This window comes from Strongylocentrotus purpuratus, unplaced genomic scaffold, assembly GCF_000002235.5.
Source record: "Strongylocentrotus purpuratus isolate Spur 01 unplaced genomic scaffold, Spur_5.0 spur5_scaffold_12, whole genome shotgun sequence".
NCBI lineage: Eukaryota > Metazoa > Echinodermata > Echinoidea > Camarodonta > Strongylocentrotidae > Strongylocentrotus > Strongylocentrotus purpuratus.
Genome location: NW_022145597.1, coordinates 7,276,211 through 7,295,612, shown reverse-complemented (window position 1 = coordinate 7,295,612; position 19,402 = coordinate 7,276,211). Strand labels below are relative to the sequence as shown.

Here is a 19,402-nt window from a genome sequence, read left to right as displayed (position 1 = left end):
TTCTCAAATTTGATCTATAAAAGCATAACAAAAGTCAATGATAAAAGTTTGGCTGGCTGTACATGTCAATGATGTCACACATGCAGAACCTACATGTACAGTACATGTACATGTACAATGGCTTATGGCATGCGCTGTAAAGTTTTATAAAATCTCAGGAAGCTTTTAATACCGGTCAGAAACATGTGATCTTCTGTTACAAAATTACAGAGTGGTGAAACAACTCAAGGCTTACATGTAACTATTCCTAAGTTGAGCTTTTTAATCAATCCTTTTATTCTTCAAATAAATACTCTACAATGTACATGACACATGTACACTGTACATGTACAGGTGTACATGGGCAAACTAAATCCCTCATACCGTCGCTGTTTTCACGAAGTGACGGTAGTGAAAAAATAATTGCATTCACTTTGCGTGACGATTTTCCTCACTACCGTCACGATTTTCCTCACTACCGTCACTTCGTGAAAACAAGGACGATACATGCATGGTACATGAACATTGTGCACCTGTTATTTGATTATTTTTGGCGCATATACATGTATGTAGGCCATCAACTTGATTGCCACAAGGCCTGTTAATTAATGTAGGTTACATAACATCCTTAATTAGATGTAGACTATTTATTGAATGTGACGTTTTTCTCTGCAAAGGCCAAGGGGGATTTCGTATTATGTAATTAGACAATTCAGTCTTCATAAATTAATGATTGATAGAAGTTTTCCGTCCATGTTTATATATTTTATACTTGTACATGTACATGTACATACAGTACTGTCTACATGTAAGTATTTTTGTGAAGCAATGAAAATAAACTCTTTTGTATTTTGTTTTATAAAGTTTTCCAACAAACACTGAATTGCAAATTAGCTAGAGCTGGTTGTTTTCATTTCATGATGACTTACACATGTACGCCCTTTATTATAGCAGGACATTTTGTTTATTGAAATGATTGAAATGGCAATTAATCATGCAACTTTCATTGAAATATTTCAGGGAATATTGTGTTCGTACTTGAGAAAGTTGTGGGAGAGACTTTAGGTCTGCTTGTACTGTACATGTTTTCTTTAGCTTTGTACAGTCTCAGATATGATGCGGCAAAACCACGCAGTTAAAAAAAAAAATTATGGTGACGTAAAGTTTAATATGCTTCGCAACTGTACAGTGTATATAACACAGCGCTTTAATGTGAATTCGTTCAGGACCTTTGTTGTGGGCAGGTGCCATTAATTTACATGTTAAAAAACTGAGGCAGATTTTTTTGTTAGGGGTTTACTGCATCATTGTATCTGAAAGAGCTTTTGTACATAAACTAGTACATGCCTAGCAGGTGTACAGTACATTATTACAACAAATGTACATCTACATGTAAACGTAGGCTAAAGTACGAAGTTATAGTGTACACATGTACATGTAAATTTACAGTTGTATGTAGCTGATGTACATGTACATCTACATGTAGGTCTCAATACGATATACAGCAAGCTCAAGCTTAGCACAAGGTGCATGTGTTAACTTTAATACATGTGTGAGGTTCAGATAGAGTTTTACAGCAGATATAATATGGTAAAGTGATTTCATGGTTCCCATAGGAGTCTGTTGAATGAGAGGCCATGACCCCAAGAGGTCACGACCTGGAAGTGTGCTAAACTTCATTTCCTGTGAGAGTAGATTGATAAGGACAAGGATGTGCAAGTACATTATACATGTATGTTTGTTCTGATATCAATTTTTGTTATATTTGGTGTTTTTTCTTGATAATAATGATCAATCATTATAAATAATGATAACATACTAATAACAAAAGAGGATCCTTTAGATGAGGGGGGGGGGGGGGGGGCATAGCAGATTGTCTGATGTCTATCACCATACATTTTTTTTTAATTTAGAGGAAATATGTGTCTTCTTTTTCTTTTCTTTTTTTTTGTTGTTGTTGGAAGTTATGACCAGCAGACTAGGGACATGTCACATGTTCCTGTTATGACCAAGATTGTGCCTGTTTGTTCATGTTTTGTTGTTGGAGGGGGAGGAGCTCTTAAACAAAATTGTTATCATTAAAAGAGACTCAAAGTGTTAATTGACAGCAAGAAAGCCGGGTAGCACCTTTTAAGATTAGAATAAAAGAGGAAAATTATTGTTATCAATGTTTGTTAGGCAGCACATGTCTCAGGGAGGGGAATAATACATGTAATCTACAGGAACTCACAGATCTGAGAATAAGTTTATTGACTTAAAACACAGGTTTCTCGTCATGAAATGTATTATTGGGGAATATTAAAATGAAAGGCAGAGTCACTTTATTTTACATGTACCAGTTCTTGTGTACATGTAGCTCGAAATTCTTCAAACCTCGATAAATAATATTTGTAAACCTTTGTTGTCTTTATTTTTTTCTTCCGATTTTAGGATCCAGCTGGTATCTTTGACTTGATGGAAGTTGTGGGAAATGGAACATATGGACAAGTTTACAAGGTTTGTACCGTAACATGTACTGCAATCACTATGCTTTTCTTATAACGATATTGAAAATAAAATGATGCCCTGCATATACATCTCAGCACAACAGTTCTGTAAATTTGGTAATATATTATAAGAATGAGGAAAAAATAGTGTGTTTACAACATACTGTACATGTATTATATGTTTAACTTGATCGTGAAGGAAACTTGTCATATTCTTTTCTATCTTTCTTCTACAACATACATTGCAGTTGTGTGTGTTGTTTGTTTGTTTTTGTTTTTGTTTAAAATTATATTTGTTGTTGTATTATGCAGTTGCGAGGAATAGACTCTTCAAGTATCGTCAGATAACTGTAATTGACACCTGGTCTCACCAGCAGTTTCTGCATGGCGAGTCAGAAATAGGCCAATCGAATCGGTTCACTGCAGCTCAGATGATGTCAGATATCTCTATAAATACTGAACAGTATTGAATAACAAAAGTAACAAAGTATTTCTATCAATTTCTATGATGCAAGCGGATGAAACAAAGGAAATCTGTGTGTGGCGGCGTATCGATGTACTTCAGGAATGTTTTACTTGTAAATGTGCTGTTTAATTGAGAGTGTACATGAGGATGCCTGAGAAGGAAGATAACATGATATACATGTACTGTACAGTACATGTAGTCCTAATTTAGCATGTCCTCGGAAACATTATGCACTCTGCATGCGGAAGGATTTCTCAGCGATACCCCAGCTGTGATATAACCAAGTTGTATTGAAATGTTTTTCATGCAAGCTTGAAGCATCACATGAAGCAATGCTATAGAATGCCATACGGGATCGAAGATTACAACATATATTCAACATTTTAACAATTTACATTACCGATACTGCAAAACAAAGGCTTATTTCTGCAACTTTTTCACTAGTCCTGGAAGCAAGAAAAATGAAAATAGATATTACTTTCCTTTTTAATTTCTTGTCTTTAAATTACAGTATAAGTACCGGTATGATTATGAAGGTGCATTTTATCTTAGACCATGCAAACTTCAATTCAAGGTACATGTATACATACATGTAGAAGGATAGGACTTGGATTGGGATTGAAATTTACATTAGGTCAGGTTTAGGGCTGGGTTTATGAAATTTTCAAATTTGTTTTTGAAACTACACACACAATATGTTATTGTAGCAAGTTATAATAATTTTATACACTGCAGAAAATACAACAATGCAAATCAGCGAACTAGAACTCTCGCTTTGTCAAGTCAAAATATTCATTAGCCCATAGATCGCTTAGGTTAATTGACTAGAGAAAAATGGATGGAGAAATTCATCAAAACCAGACAAATGGGTAGTCAGTATAGACGACAACAAACCAGCGTCGTCATAAATTTTCGGTGTAATTTTTCAACAATTTGGACTTGATTGCATGGCCAAATCACAAGGCATAAAATTGATGAGAACAGCTGATGTTTTGTGATAGGTCTAGTTTCTCTGCGCCACGGTAATGACTTCTCGTTAGTCTCTCTAGTGGCTGTCCAGGGCACCACTGGACCGGCCATTACGCCATAAACTTGATGTTTATAACCTGTAGACAATGGACATTTATACATGTATGTAATGTACATGCACATTACAGTGTACAGATGCACATGCATGTACTGTAGGTGTACATGTACATGTAGATTCAAAATGTATTACACTGTATGTACATGATGTACTGTACATGTATATTACACTGTTTGTCTGTCTTGGAGGTAGATTGCAACAAACATAATTCCACATATTTTTGTTCTCTGCCATTCTACTACACTAACTGTTGCAGCGTACTAATGTACATACATGTACATATGTGGGATGTATTTTCAGAGATTTTCTCTCAGGCGTCCATTATGTGCATACGGTACAGTACAGTACATGTAGAATGGTAAATAAACGTATACAGTGTAAATTTTACATGTATATGAACTATTTGGTGACTGTAGAAACCTGCTACATATACACTATATACATGACATGTACATGTATGTGACTTGTGTTTGTCATTTCAATTACTGTACGTCTTCACATTTGTCCCCTCACAATGCAATAGCTGATTGATCATTGCCTTGCAAATGGCAATACAATGGCCATGCAATGTATGATTAGACCCACTCTGCAGTGACATTAAGGACATGCACATATTGTTTGCTTGTCTATTTTATTTTTTAACAAAGAACTTCTTTTACCAGTAGTTCACGGCACTCCACTCGTGAATAAACTTGTGTGATGAGTCAGTACAGTACAATGGACATGCAGCCATCGAGTACCAGTAGTATAGAATTGAGTATTTGAACCTTTGAAGGTTTATTGCTGTTTGGTCCACAACCATTTCATCTACTAGTACCCGATTGGTCTATTCCTGTATGGCTATACCCAGCCCGTCTAATATCCACATGGTCTAATGACTATCTTGTCTACTTATCAATTGGTCTAATAACCATTTAGGCTAATGGTCATTTGGTCTAATCTCCAATAAGTCTAGTACCCATTTGGTCATTTAATCCATTTTCCAGTTGGTCTAATTCCCAGTTTGCCTAATGCCTATTTTGACGCAATGGTTGGGTCACCAAGCAATTTCTCATGAAAAGATTTGCTCTTTAAAAGTTCATGTTAACGTATCGTGAAGCATTACAGTGCAGGTAAGCACTAGGTTAGTAAGCACACATCCGTACTACACTGCATGCTCATGTACCTGTACATGAAGAAATTAAATCAGAATAGTTGCCAAGTTACCTTCTGCTGCGGATTAAGCCATAATGAGATGCTTAGAATCAAAGGACGAATCGAGAGAAGAACTGGCAGAATGCCCGTATCTAGGGCCCAATGTAGAAGGCTTGGATATTTACTAAACAGGGAACTCCCTGTCACGATGATGTCTCTATCAGTAACATGATCATTATTGCCAAACTTTATAATTACCGGTAGAGCACGATTCCTCTCCAAAGTTTAGCTACACCTGTACATGTAGCATGGATACATGCACACATACATGTACATGTACATGTAGGCCTATTAAAGTACATAATCTGTACATGATGTAGGCAATGACACATACAAAAAAGACATGTACTGTACATGTAAATGTAGCAGGGCTTCACTATTAACTTTTTTGGAAGTTGGTCCTGGGTCCTGTTTTATAAAACTTGTCATCAATAACAAGTTTGGCATTTAATTGGCTGTGAGCAAATTTGTCAAATAAATTTAACATTAATGTTAATGATAACAAGTTTTCCCTTGGGTTGCATTAACATTGGAAGGTATGGTGGTACATGTACATGTACATGTATATGTTCATTGTAGGCCTATACATGTACAATACAAACATATGCTCAAGTAGTCACATTTGGTATTTGATACGAGACTGAAAAGATTGGCATTTCAGCGACCGACAATGTTTTCTAGGTTCTTAGCCCGAGAAGTGACCTTTTCAACATTCATCTCTTCACAATCCTTGTAACTCATTGATTTAAAGGAGAAATTCACCCTGCATGAATGGATGCCAAAATGTACATTTCTACAACTTTGTCTAGGGTGTACATTTCAGCAACCATATTCACCTGTTAGTGTTTAGCCCCTGCTCCTCTGTAGGCCTGTCATCATCAGCTTGAGTTTGCCAAATAACCTGCTAATTTCAGACTTGGGATATTATCCTCGAGCTCGACCGATACGCTCATCACAAATTAGCTCGTATGGGTGCAAATCAGCCTGCTATTTCCCAAATAGCATGATATTTCGGAATCGCAACTGCGGGCTAATGAGGGCGCATATTAACTGGTTAATTTGCGATTGGGGTATTTAAATAGCGTTATATTTGGCAAACTCGAGCTGATGAAGACGGGCCTTTGTGTGATAACATTGACCTTTGTGGGATGAGGAAGGGTGCTTTTCCTCGATTCTGGTTCTTCCATGCCATGTTTTTCCTCCTGTCATTCCAGATTGTTTTGGAATCAGGTGATGTGCGGGCCGCAAGAACCAAATGAGTGTTCAGAGTCCCTTATGCCCTTTAAAATTCATAGCATGTCGTCAATATTTTATACTTGTGCAGATGATACCTCAATTGAGGTCTCCTACATGTAGTTCACCTTTGCACTCAATACTTTAGGCTACCTACCTGGGAGAAATGAAGCAAAATATATTATAGAAAAAATATCTTCACAATCCACTTTGTGTCAACCTCAAATTTGGAATCCAGAACTGAAATCATCTTCATCCAAATGTAAAATATATACTGTACATAACTTAGGAAAGGTACATGTAGATTCTCTTGACATAAAAAAATGTACAAGTACATTGTACGAATGGGAGGGCTATGCAGGATTATTATTCCCAATGAATACCTAGTTCATAGCATTTATAATGAAATTTAAAAAGACCAATTAGAAAGCCAATATTTCAGGATGTGGTCATAATTTGTTAAAAGGAAGTCCAGGTGTATGAAACAGAAAGTGAGAACATGGTGATTTAATTGGAGGAAAGATACTGCCTGGATGATGATAAATCAGGCATGAACATTTTTAGGTTTATCAAGTTATAGTTTCTAAAGTTATTGATGAGTTAAGTGCGGGAGAGAGACAAGACTCATGAAAGATTTTGGGTTCGCCGAGTGATAGTTTCTAAAGGTGTTGACAGGTCGAGTGCGGTATGGAGACTAGTCGATATCGATGAATCATCCGAGAGAGAGAGAGAGCAAGAATAAATCCAGACTAAATCAATAGGGAGATGATCGCTGCATGTCGCGACCGTGATCTGAACGCTACCTGAATCATCATAATATTTGCATAATACTTCTTTTTGTCTCTAATGTTTTGCCTCTTCTGTTGCTCCTACTGTTGATTCACATCTGTACATTGTGTATATAGTATGTGTGAGGGAATGAGTGCATTACATGCGTTTGACAAAGGGATGCCTCGGCTTTTGAATTCTGCACTGGTTTTCCTATCCATTAACACATTACCTTACATACATGTGCAGACGACTGAAATATTAGCAAATAACAATGTCCATGTACATGTAAGTGGTACATTAAGGAGAGCGGCCATGATACCTTTCATGTGATTTAAAAAGTGCTCTGCACATGTAATACAGATCCTGTTATGAACTTCAAAAGAACAGCCTTTAATAAGAAGGAAATTTGAGGTATGCAAAGTTGCCAACCTGGATTTTCGGTAGGACTTTTTCAGTTGTGAAAACTTGAGTTTAGAGCACATGCATGTACATTATGTATTTTACCAATCCCTGCTGTTGAGAGTATCAGAAATCGGTGGATCGCTATATGACAATTGTAAAGTATGATAATGTTTTTGCAGAACATTGTATAAATAAATGCTGCATAATGAAATGTTGTAAAGCGTAAACGTACATGTATGTTGAGCATCATTTCAAATAGAAACTCGATTAATAATCGGCTCCCTGATTTTATTTTTCAAAGAAAGGTCAAACAGCGCAATGTTGAATACAGCGAAACGTATGTGTGAGCGTCGTTTCAAATGGAAACTCGATAAAGAACCGGGGTCCCGTTCTTCTCTGAACATAATATCGTAGCACAAACGTATAACTGGGCGGGGCGTAGCGTGGGAGCACATTGATGATTGGCCAGCTGCCTGTAATGTCAACTGACCTTTTTAAAACTATGGTAGTTTCTTTAAAAGTAATGTTGTTGCCCAGCTTGTATGCCCCACCCCTATACAAAGATTCTCCATATGACTTTTCCTTAGTTTTGTAGAAGTCCAAACAGGCTATTACTAGTAGACTTTTCTAACTCTGTTTGAGGAACTCCTCCTGAGTCCTGACAATGGCATTCTTTGTGGGAAAGTAATTTACACATGGTCGATTCCACCGTTTGATTGTACTTTACTCAAGTGGCATGCCAGAAGTTTACTCAGAGTTCACAATACCAGGCTTTGAGTTTGAAATTGAAGAAAATAGAGGTGTGTGTTGTGTGTTGAGCTACCTTATTTGATCGGTAATCCTTACGTGAAAAGGTACGGTAGCCATGCACCTGTTAAAAACGTATGGTTCATGAAGGGTGTAGATGTACTTTGGGGTACTTAGGAAAAGCTATATTTTCTTAAAGTTTTGAATGATTAATAAAACAACAAAGTAATGTGTAAAAAACTATGAAAATGAGCAGTATATCTAGAAGTTATTTATCATAATTAACTGCCTACTTTCTAATCATTTGTTAGTAGAACAAGGCATGTACATGTACATATACATGTACAGTACAGGTACTTCATAAGAATTATAACAATTGTCTTTATTTTCAACAAAAATTTAAAAGGAGGGGCATTGCTACATATACATGTATATCTCCTGTTAGATTAATTTTTGAAATTTAGGGATGGTTATAAAATTCTGAGCATACAGATACAGTACATGTAATTTGCCCTTGGATCTAAACAATGAACGCTGTTACATGTATATTTGTTCGCAGTATACTTTATGTAACTTATTATTCATTTACAATGAAGATGGAGATTCACTTTTATTTTATAGTTTAAGCAGAAGCTCCCTTTGTTTTTGCTGAAACTGAAAATGCATCTCTCCACAAGTGTTTTTGTCATCTGCTCTGAAAACCATTTATCTTTAAGTAACGAGAGGGAAAGTGAGAGAGAGAACTGGGTTGAGGGGGGGGGGGGCGGAAAAGAGAGAAAGATGGGGAGAGGGACTTGATAATCTTGTTGATGATTGATGGGAAGTTTTAATGTATGTTTTCTCTTATTTTTTGTCTTTGCTATAATCTCCAGGGTCGTCATGTCAAGACAGGGCAACTCGCTGCCATCAAAGTGATGGATGTTACTGAGGTGAGTCTGGGGTCTATTCACATTATATGTTACTACTTACTAGCATTATAAAATGTGTGGGGTGTATTCACATTCATATTTTACTAGCATTCCAAAATGTCTGGGGTGTATTCGCATTCATTTATTATAAGTGTTTTGAAACATGATGATTTCAAACTATGTTTTATGCAGTGTACTATCCAATCAAATTTGATTGTGTGAATACATGTAGGAAATTTGTACATCAGCTCTACATTTACCCACCGGATAACCTCTACCAAGAGATTGATAAATTTATAGAGAGAATAGAGCTGGTGACATTTAAGATGTCTTCTCCCTAAATCAGCCGCAAAACTAAATACTTGTATGTGTACTGCACCGATGGACATACATGTACGAAGGTAGGAAGGGGGGTACAACTTGTCCGTGCCCCCCCCCCCACCTTTGGAAGCCAGGTGGCATACCCTATAAAGTACAGCCACCCCAAAATGTGTCCTCCCCTTCAAATTTTTGACTGAAAATTCCACTGATAAAAACGTGATAACCTTTGTCATATTCCTTTTTTTTGTCCTTGCCAGACATTTATTTTATAAGTACATGTATGCCCCTTTATTTAACATTTATTTATTTATTAAACCTTTATTTAATTTTGGGATGTGTCCTTCTCACTTAAACTTTAGATATTACCAATAATTGTCCAATCCTACCTTGAAAGTTTCTGAAATAACAAGCACAGGTAGCTAGAGATTAACTCCAGCTTTTCTCCATTTTATTGTGGATGTTGAAGGAACCAATTAGGGTTGACAATGGAGGCCATCTCTCAATGCAGTGTGGTTATAATACCTTCTATTTGGATCATCGTTTCCTTGAGATCAGGTTATTTTTCATATGTTCACTGATTTGTATCGTTCATGTCAAGACTTGTCCCTGACAAGTTGCTCTAAAAAAACATATGAATAATGTGCACAGGTGTATGGTTTCTAGTTTAGTTTCTGTAATCATTTAGGTACACACTAGGCCCGTCTTCACTATCTCGAGATTGCCAAATATCCAGCTATTTGAACTATCCCGATCGCAAACTATCCAGCTATTTGCGTCTTCATTAGAACGAAGTAGCAAATTAGCTGGATAGTTGGTCGGGATAATATCCCAAGATATCTCGGTCTAGTTTGCAAAATATCCCACTATTTCCGAACTAGCGGGATAGTTTGCGACCGTCTTCATTAGACCGAAGTCCGGAGTCAAATATCCCGATCCCATCATGCACAACGATTTCCGGTTCGCACATGCGATCTATGCCGCTCAGCGCGCTAGTACAACCACTGACCTCGAGTAAGCACGGAAAACCGCAAACTAGACTGAGATATCTTGGGATATTATCCCGACCAACTATCCAGCTAATTTGCTACTTCGTTCTAATGAAGACGCAAATTAGCTGGATAGTTTGCGATCGGGATAGTTCAAATAGCTGGATATTTGGCAATCTCGAGATAGTGCAGACACGCCTACTGTATGTCTTCATCAGCTTGAGGTTGCCAAATAACCTGCTATTTTCAGACTCTGGATATTATCCCAAAGCTAAAAAATTGCGGCTTCACCAGACCGATACGCTCATCACAAACTAGCTTGGATGGGCTCAAATTAGCCCGCAGCGGGATGTTTTGGAAACAAAACCAAGATTTCTCAGGATATTTTCTCAACCAATTATTCCGCTAATTGCAACTGCTAGCTGATGATGACAGGCCTATGCTTCTTCTTTAAAGAGTACTTTGTAGAGATGAACATATTCACATATTTATTCTATCATTTTTTCCCTTCCAAATACATTGATTACTTGCAATTTTTGAGGGGGTGAAAAGATTTTGAAGAAATGTAACTTTGTGAAAAAACTCTCAAGGTTGTTGCTCATAATTCAAGGAATTTTGAAAGCTTTTAGAAAATTGACATTGACTTCTGCCACATTCAAACTAGAGCGCTTCAGATATACCATGGACATATAAGATACATGTAGATGGACATACATTCATATGTTCGGAACCATAAGGGTTTTAACTTAACTCTGTGTAATAGTAATACACAAATGTGGGAAAATCTGTGAAGGTCCTTATGGCTCCAAGTCCAAATGGACAATTGGACTTACATGTACATTTAATACCTGTAGTATAACAAAAATGGATCCATGGATCGAGTTTGGTATTGGTATTGCTTGTCATTCTCTCAAACGTGTAGGATCTGCAATATATACAAGTAGGTCTGTAAATGCAGGTATATATACTGCCAATATAAGTTTCGATGGGGATAGCAGTTGGCCAGACGTTTTGAGGTCAAAGGTCTGGCTTTGTGGTATACCATGGGGGACCCTGGATTCCAACACACCTTGTCAACAATCCCAGCAATTGCTCTCTTTCTCTCTCTTTCTCTCTCTTTCTCTCTCATTCTCTCTCTCTCTGTCTCTCTTTCTCTCTGTCTCTGTCTCTCTTTCTCTCTCTATTTCTCTCTCTTTCTATGTCCCCTCTTTTTCTCTCTCTCTCTCTCTCTCTCTTTGGATTTATTCCTTTCAAAACAACATCCTCAATATTGGCTTGGACTTATAATATGGTCAGGTAGTCTAAATTTCAGGCTAAGCAATTTTCCCCTCCCTCAAAGAAAATGTCGGTGTGGGGTCAGCCTGCTCATGCAGCCATCAAAACTAGTTCGTCCTGCGTAATCCTCCTAAATTAAACCCAAGTAAAAACAAAAAAAATCTGACAGATGAGTGCCATACAAAAATCCACTATTATTAAAATTGAGATGGGCTATAATTAGAAAGAAATTAACTACAAGCAATTCATTTTGTGATCAACTGAGTACAATTAAAACAACATTTTGTCTTCCAAATCCCTCTTAGCAGCTTTTAAAAACCCATTGCAATGCCACCTGATGATTGTAAGATGATAAGTAGCACTTCAGTTACTTTTAGCAGTCCTCTGTCATAGAACCCCTGCTCTACATTGTATGTGCTCCTAAACAAACAACAACCAAAACAACAAACATGTTGGTGAAATTGGAAAAGGTTGATTTTGTTGTTGTTGTTGCCTTGCATTTCTCTAATTCTCTAGATTTGATGGTGGATGTGCAGATTATTTTGGCCTGAATATTTGGCTCAGTATCGTGATGCCAAATACATGTATTTTCACTGAGATTAGCCTAGTAGATTAGCCATCAAAATTTTTGAAACCTGTGATTAATTAATATAGATGCATGAAGGCCAAGGTAAATTTAGAAATATAAAAATGCTGTATTCTATTTACAAATAATGCCTCTTTCAAAAGATCCATTAAAACATACTTCTTCCCTCAGTAACTCACATTTGTTAATACGATGTACCTATTTTTATGTGTTTCACGTTTCATCTTCACATTCTTTAGTTTTTTTAAGAGCTATGGTAAATTTGGTTTAGTGCTCTCAAATGATAAATATTATTATTATTATTGTTATTAAATAATACTAGATATCGGTTCTGAGTTGTGCTGGCAAAATTCTGAAAATATCAAAACACAGTTTATGTGAGTGCACTGTACATGTATTGTGCAATACCGTGTAAGTAACAATAAAGATCAATAGGCTTTGAAATTTCACACCAAATTGTGAAAGCCAGCTGTAAAAAATAGATCACTTTCATCGCCTCTTTTTGTTCAATCAATATATAGTCCAGATTTTTTCTTTAAATCTATGCGTTATGTAGCAACTTCCATGAAAAGTAAGGGCTAGACTGTTCTAGGGAATATCCAGGAAGCGCTGAATTCTAGGAAACATTGACCTTTAAAAAAAATTGTTTAAATCTAAACAAAATATGAAAAGATATTATACATGTACATATGGTTTAGAAACTGAGGACGATAGGGCCTGTTAACTCTTAAAAGGCGTAGAAATAGCCACCAGAAAATTTCATGTACATTTCTTTCAATGACTACAGTACATGTACAAATGTACAGGCATGCACGTTAAATGCAAAACGTCTCTGAAAACAATCATTTTGTCTAAGAGTATCAAAAGAGTAGCCCTCATGAATACAATTTGTAATATCTCCCCCCCCCCCTTGTACACTGAACATACAGGCATACATGTACATGTAGGCAGACTCCAGACTATTCAAATGTGTATTGAGCTAGTAGTTAGTATGTTTTAAAGTACTGTAGGCCTACATGCATGTACATGTACAGTGTACATCGTATATTTTGCACAAAAAACCATGGACAGAAGAACTAGTTTTGAAAGTAGTGAAGCACCGTAAATGTAGATCGAGAGGTCATAACTGGGGCCAAGGCTGGCCTACCAATACATCAAAAGGTATTTGTGGGACTATATATAGGTTTTATCACTCTGTAGGCCTACAGTGCCTGTTTCAAGTACCTGCGTACTGCGTTAGCCCTACCTACATACTGTACATAATACAATCTATATTACTAATACGCAAAATCGCCGCGGGGGGTCCAACACGGGCCAAAACGGTTCCTCAAAAACGTCTTTCCCCGACCCCGCCCGCCTCCGCCGTGGCGCGGGGAGGGCGGCACAATTCCACGAGGCCTGTCTCCCGTAACCCGCGTGCCACGTCGACCCCGCGATCGACGTCCATGCCGTTAAACGCGGTTTCGGGGCGGCCGGGGAGGACGGGCGGACGAGAGCACGGCGGGCGTCGCGGATTGCGAGGAGGCGACGAACCCGCGAGAGCGAGTCGGCAAGGCGTGCACCCGCCCTCTGTCTAATTATCAAAGAGAGACGAAGAGACACACGATGGACGAGAATCCACTCGCGTCAACGGGTGTAGCAAGTCTCATTGTAAAGGCTGCGGCATATCCCGAGTAAGGCCTCTTGCTATAGGATTCGCTTTGTAGCGTGTAAGAGAAATACACATCAACAGACGACTCACCCGGTTGATGGGATGTAGCCAATATGTACGCTCAACGGGTTGAACTGACCCGTGTTATGCGTCTTTCTATAGGATATGCTTTGTAGGCCAGGCGCCCACAGTGTACGTGTATTACACGCTCTCAGGTCACACACATGCACACACCACAGTCGATTCGAGTCGAGGCGATTGCGACAACTGGCGCAAACCATGGACCTATTTTCACGTAAAATCTTTACTCTGAAAATAATTATACAAATTCTGTGATCTATGCCAACATAATCATAGTCCAAGCTTCTGTTTTATTGGTCTTTTCATGAAAACTACATCGAAATCACAACAAGAATAGCGCAAATAGATCTGTGATAGTACGCCTGACAGTTCAGTTGCAAACTGCCTTGAGTCCACAGCTTTGGTCCACAGTGTATTGCCACGGCAGCTGAGCGCTGCTGTCGGCGGTGCTGTCGGCGGTGCATGCTGTCGGAGCTGAGTGTGTGAGCATGGAGTAGCGGTGACCGGAGTAGCCAGGCCTGTCCGTGGTGTGAGGAGAGTCTAAACAACACTTTGAAATTGCGATTATTGCCCCGATTTCAATATAGTTTCGTGAATAGATGTATAAAACCTGGGCTTGGATTGTGATTATTCTGGCCATGTATAGTTGTATACTGAATTTCGATAATTATTTTTCAAAGTAAAGTTTTCACAAGCAAAGTAAAGTTTTCACAAGAAAATCAGACGGTCGTCATGGTCGTTTAAAAACATGATAATACTTTTAGTATGATACAGTTCTTGCATCAAATCAATTTTTAAAGTATGGGAGGGGGGGGGGGGGTCAGGTAACTCAAAGCGATTTGAGTGCAGGCGTGGTGTCCACGGGTACAAAGGGCTGAACCCCCGAAAGCTCAGGGGTTTTAGGCATTTAATTATGGTCAGATGAGCATATTTTTAATGCCTTATTTGTGACACATAGTAGAGTTGCGTACCAACTACGCTGAGCTGAGAGTACGCTGGCCTACGTTACTATACCCTGAGGGACGCAAAAAAGTACGCAAGATGGACGCAAACAATTTAATATGTTTAACAAAATTTGCGTACTTTCGGCGTAGAAACTTGACGCAGAAAGTACGCCTTTTTTTACGTAACACTACGCTACTAAACTAAACAAACTGCATCTTTAAATGAATTAATGAAAAATTAGCCCAAGAAAAATGAGCCCCCGAAAGATAAAAAAAAGTAGCCCCTAAAAATTTTCCCAAAATTAGATATAGATCGAGTCCCCGAAAAAAAAATCTTTCACTGGATTCTACGCTCACTCGCGAAAAAGAGCCCCCGAAAGTTGAAAAAAGTAGCCCCCGAAATTTTGATATAGATCGAGCCCCCCCCCCCCCCGAAAAAATCTTTCACTGGATTTTACGCTCACAGTCACACACACAGTCGAGTCAATTTGTGCACTGCATGCAGCTGGCTTCTACATATTGGCACAAACCGTCCGATTTTTCGCGTAAAATCTTTACTTTAAAAATTATTATACAATAATTTTTTAATACGTTTTTTAATACTTTCGGCGTAGAAACTTGACGCAGAAAGTACGCCTTTTTACGCAACACTACACAACACTACGCTACTAAACTTAACAAATTGTATCCTTAAATGAATTAATGAAAAATTAGCCCAAGAAAAAAGAGCCCCCGAAAGTTGAAAAAAGTAGCCCCCGAAATTTTGATATAGATCGAGCCCCCCCCCCCCCCCCCAAAAAAAAAAAAATCTTTCACTGGATTTTACGCTCACAGTCCCACACACAGTCGAGTCAATTTGTGCACAAACCGTCCGATTTTTCGCGTAAAATCTTTACTTTGAAAATAATTATACACATTTTGTGAACAATGCCAACATAATCATAATCCAAGCCTCTGCATATGTAGTCTTTTCATGCAACTACATTGAAATCACAACAATAATAATGCAAATAAATAGTAATTATCGAGATCCTATCTGACATAGTTTGTTTTACGATGCGCCATTCATGGCCAAACAGCATATATTATAAAAATTCTCTATATAAAGATAATCTAAATTTTTTTTGGATAGCACATAGGCCTCTATCTATCTATCTATTTGGCCCCCTCCCCTAGAATCCCGTGGATTTTCCACGGGTCCTGCTAGTACATGTCTAATACATAGCCTGCAGTGTAGTACAGTACCTTTGGCAAGTAAAGGAGGAAGTAATACACAATGAGCTCACACGGTATCATTTGACATTATAATGGAAATAGTGAAAGTATCCCTCATTTACAAACAATACAGCTAACATGTGATGGAAGAAAAACAGAAATGATCTCAGGAACACGTATTGGTAATTGAAAGTTCATTTAGAGTTCATTTAGAGTTCATGTTCAAACATTCATGTTATATCCTCCTTGAACACATAATAATAATAATCTTTTAAAGTGCACTCCAAATTTGATTAAATTAAACCGAAAATGGAGATTCTTTTTGCCCAATTGATCGTGAGCCCCGCAGCCACTGAACAGCGCCAGATCGAAGTTGCTCTATCCCTTAATGTTGAACGCCAAACAAGGTAGACGCAACTCCCGTCTTTTAACGTCTTTTGGTATGACGCGGCCGGGGTTCGAACCCACGACCTCACGGTTCTGAGGCGGACGCTCTACTGCAAAATCTGTGAGTGTCACTTGTCCGTAAATGTGTTTTAGACCATCTTTCACAAGTCAAGTGATTTGGTGAGATAAAGAGGTGAGAAGCCTCATTATAGACCATCTGTACATTTTGAGGTTCTGTCCTATGATGAATATCAGCCAAAAAAGAAATCTGATATGCCCCCCTTTCACACTGTAAAACCTGATTGTTCCATCGGAGGACTGATACATGTACTGTAGCTTTGGTGTTAGCCAGCCATGCAGGTCGAGTTTGGAGTTTGCCCATTCCCATGACTTCATGAAATTTAACTTTATCACATTCTAAATTATAACAAATCACCTACATGACAAGAGATGAACATTCACACACAGCATAATTTTAAAGGCCTAGGCTGTAATATATGTACATGTACATGTATTTATAGATAATGTGAATAAGCTCAATTATGTTGCTCTGTTCAATATTAGAAATCCCCTTCATCATCATGTCCTTTATTTACATTATGAGCAATGAACATGCACACCCAGTGTTACTTTAAGGCCTCTATACAATGTATTAGGTAGTATGAATGGGCTCAATGATGATGCTCTGTATGGGCTGAACAATCTCTGAAATTAAGGCCAATTTAAATCTTTACCATGCTACATGTATGTTGTTTGTCCTTTAGTTAGAAGCATGTTACTGTGTATCATTAAAAGTCCATTAAAATGTGGCCTTGCAAACAAAGGATTAACTTTATTTTTCAAGTCATTTTGAGCTTACAGACTGCTGCCCCTGCAGTCTGTTTGATCTTTATATTAGAGTTGTAACAATGTACACCAGGAGCTGCATTGTTATTAGAATGTTCATGTGTGTGTGTATTGGGTTTTTACAGACGTGTATCAATCAGATATGATTATTTACGTCTGGGGACCGACCTTTAAACGTCACCATCCGAAAGATGTTACTCAGTTTCGAACCTGCGTCCTCGGCTGAATCAGTTTGTAACTTCCACCGTTAGCTGGATTACAGGCGCATGCCACAATGCCTAGTTAAATGTTCATACAGTCAAACCTGAAGTAGTGGCCACCTCTCTACAGAGGCTACCTTTCTACAGTGGCCATGCATTTTGCCTCCCTTGAGAAAAAAAAAGTGTGTTGTAGAACCTGTCTAGAAAGGTCACCTGTCTACAGTAGCAACTTTTTGTGTGTTTCCCTTTAGTGGTCTTTAAAGTAAGATTCGACTGTTTATTAGGTGCATACTATAATTATTATTTGTGTGTATACAAAGACCTTATGCATGTACAATGTACATATATATACAATCACCCTTTGTGTGACTGTGATATTGACCCTTATTGATTTGAAGGGATTAAGAGATTACGAGCTAGGTTAATCCTGTATGGAACTGGGAGTTGGGACTGTCATTAACTTGACATGTCTATTGTTACCACAGCATACATGTACATGTTTATGACCTTACCCATCAATATGGCTCACAAAGTGGGCTTACATTTATCAATTTATTGGTTTGAACTTTGAATAGAAAAGTTGTTAGACTGTGCAGAGCTTTGTTGGACCACGCATGGACTCTACCACAATTTTTACGGTAGCTAGGGTCCATGGTTCTGGTCTGTGGATATTATTCATAACTTAAAATAGCCATGTCTAGTGTCTACACTTAAGCTAACTTCTACTAAACAAATGTTGAAGTTGCATGAAATAGACAGCTTCCTTTTAAAGTTCCTGTTAAACATTGTAGATGACAACCATTACTATTGAAACTGTCACAACCTGACTGAAATTAAGTTTTGTTTCAGTTACAGTTCAAGTATTTCATGGCATGGTTGCAAATCTTGAACATTTCTGGGTGTACAGTGGATGTTGGAGAAAGAAAAAAATTGTACACTGGGCAGCTTCTTTTCCAAACCTATCTGTCTTCTGGGTGATATCGTTTCCACAGTGGGGATGCAGATCATGATCATTGGCAAAGGATGGACAGCTGAGGCTATCCATCATGGTATGGAATCCAATACCCAAGCAATGCCCTTCAATACTAGATCCTGTCTACTCCGAAAGATGTACAGGCGCTATAACTACAGTAGTCTCAAAATACAGCCACAGTTATCGATCATACCAGACTTTTGCCGAGAATTATATTTGTCTAGGGAGTAGGGATACATGCGTGTACCCATTTGCATGAAGCTTATTTTAAAGAAATGTCCTTCATATAACACCCGTACATTGTCCATCTTGCCGCATGGGAAGATATACAAGCACAAAATTAATGTCCATGTTATGACAATGACATCAATATTTAGTCTCAAATACAGTTCTATAATTATCATAATAATATCTCAAATTCGTACTTGTTCGACTAAACAATTTTTATGACTACATGTAGGATTCCATATATATGAAAATACATTCAGCTGTAATTTTGAGTCCCAGCAATATCATTAGAGAATTGTTTTAGAAAGTTTTGCAGTCACCTCAACAGTCATGAAGTAAATGAAAGTCAAAAACATGAGGTTGTTACTTTTGAGTTTGACCAGTAATGTAGAACAAATAGCTACACCATGCTGGATTCAAATAACGTACTTATAGA

General features: G+C 37.9%; 1 protein-coding gene across 3 annotated transcripts in view; it reads left to right on the top strand.

The window, feature by feature from the left end:
• LOC590257 (TRAF2 and NCK-interacting protein kinase) overlaps positions 1-19,402 on the top strand; it is an 87,164-nt gene that overhangs the window by 1,183 nt on the left and 66,579 nt on the right. For all 3 annotated transcript variants that reach the window (XM_030981725.1, XM_030981723.1, XM_030981724.1), the window contains exons 2-3: positions 2,410-2,475; positions 9,238-9,294. In XM_030981725.1, coding sequence (XP_030837585.1) covers positions 2,410-2,475; positions 9,238-9,294 — 123 coding nt within the window. The remainder of the gene's footprint in view (positions 1-2,409; positions 2,476-9,237; positions 9,295-19,402) is intronic.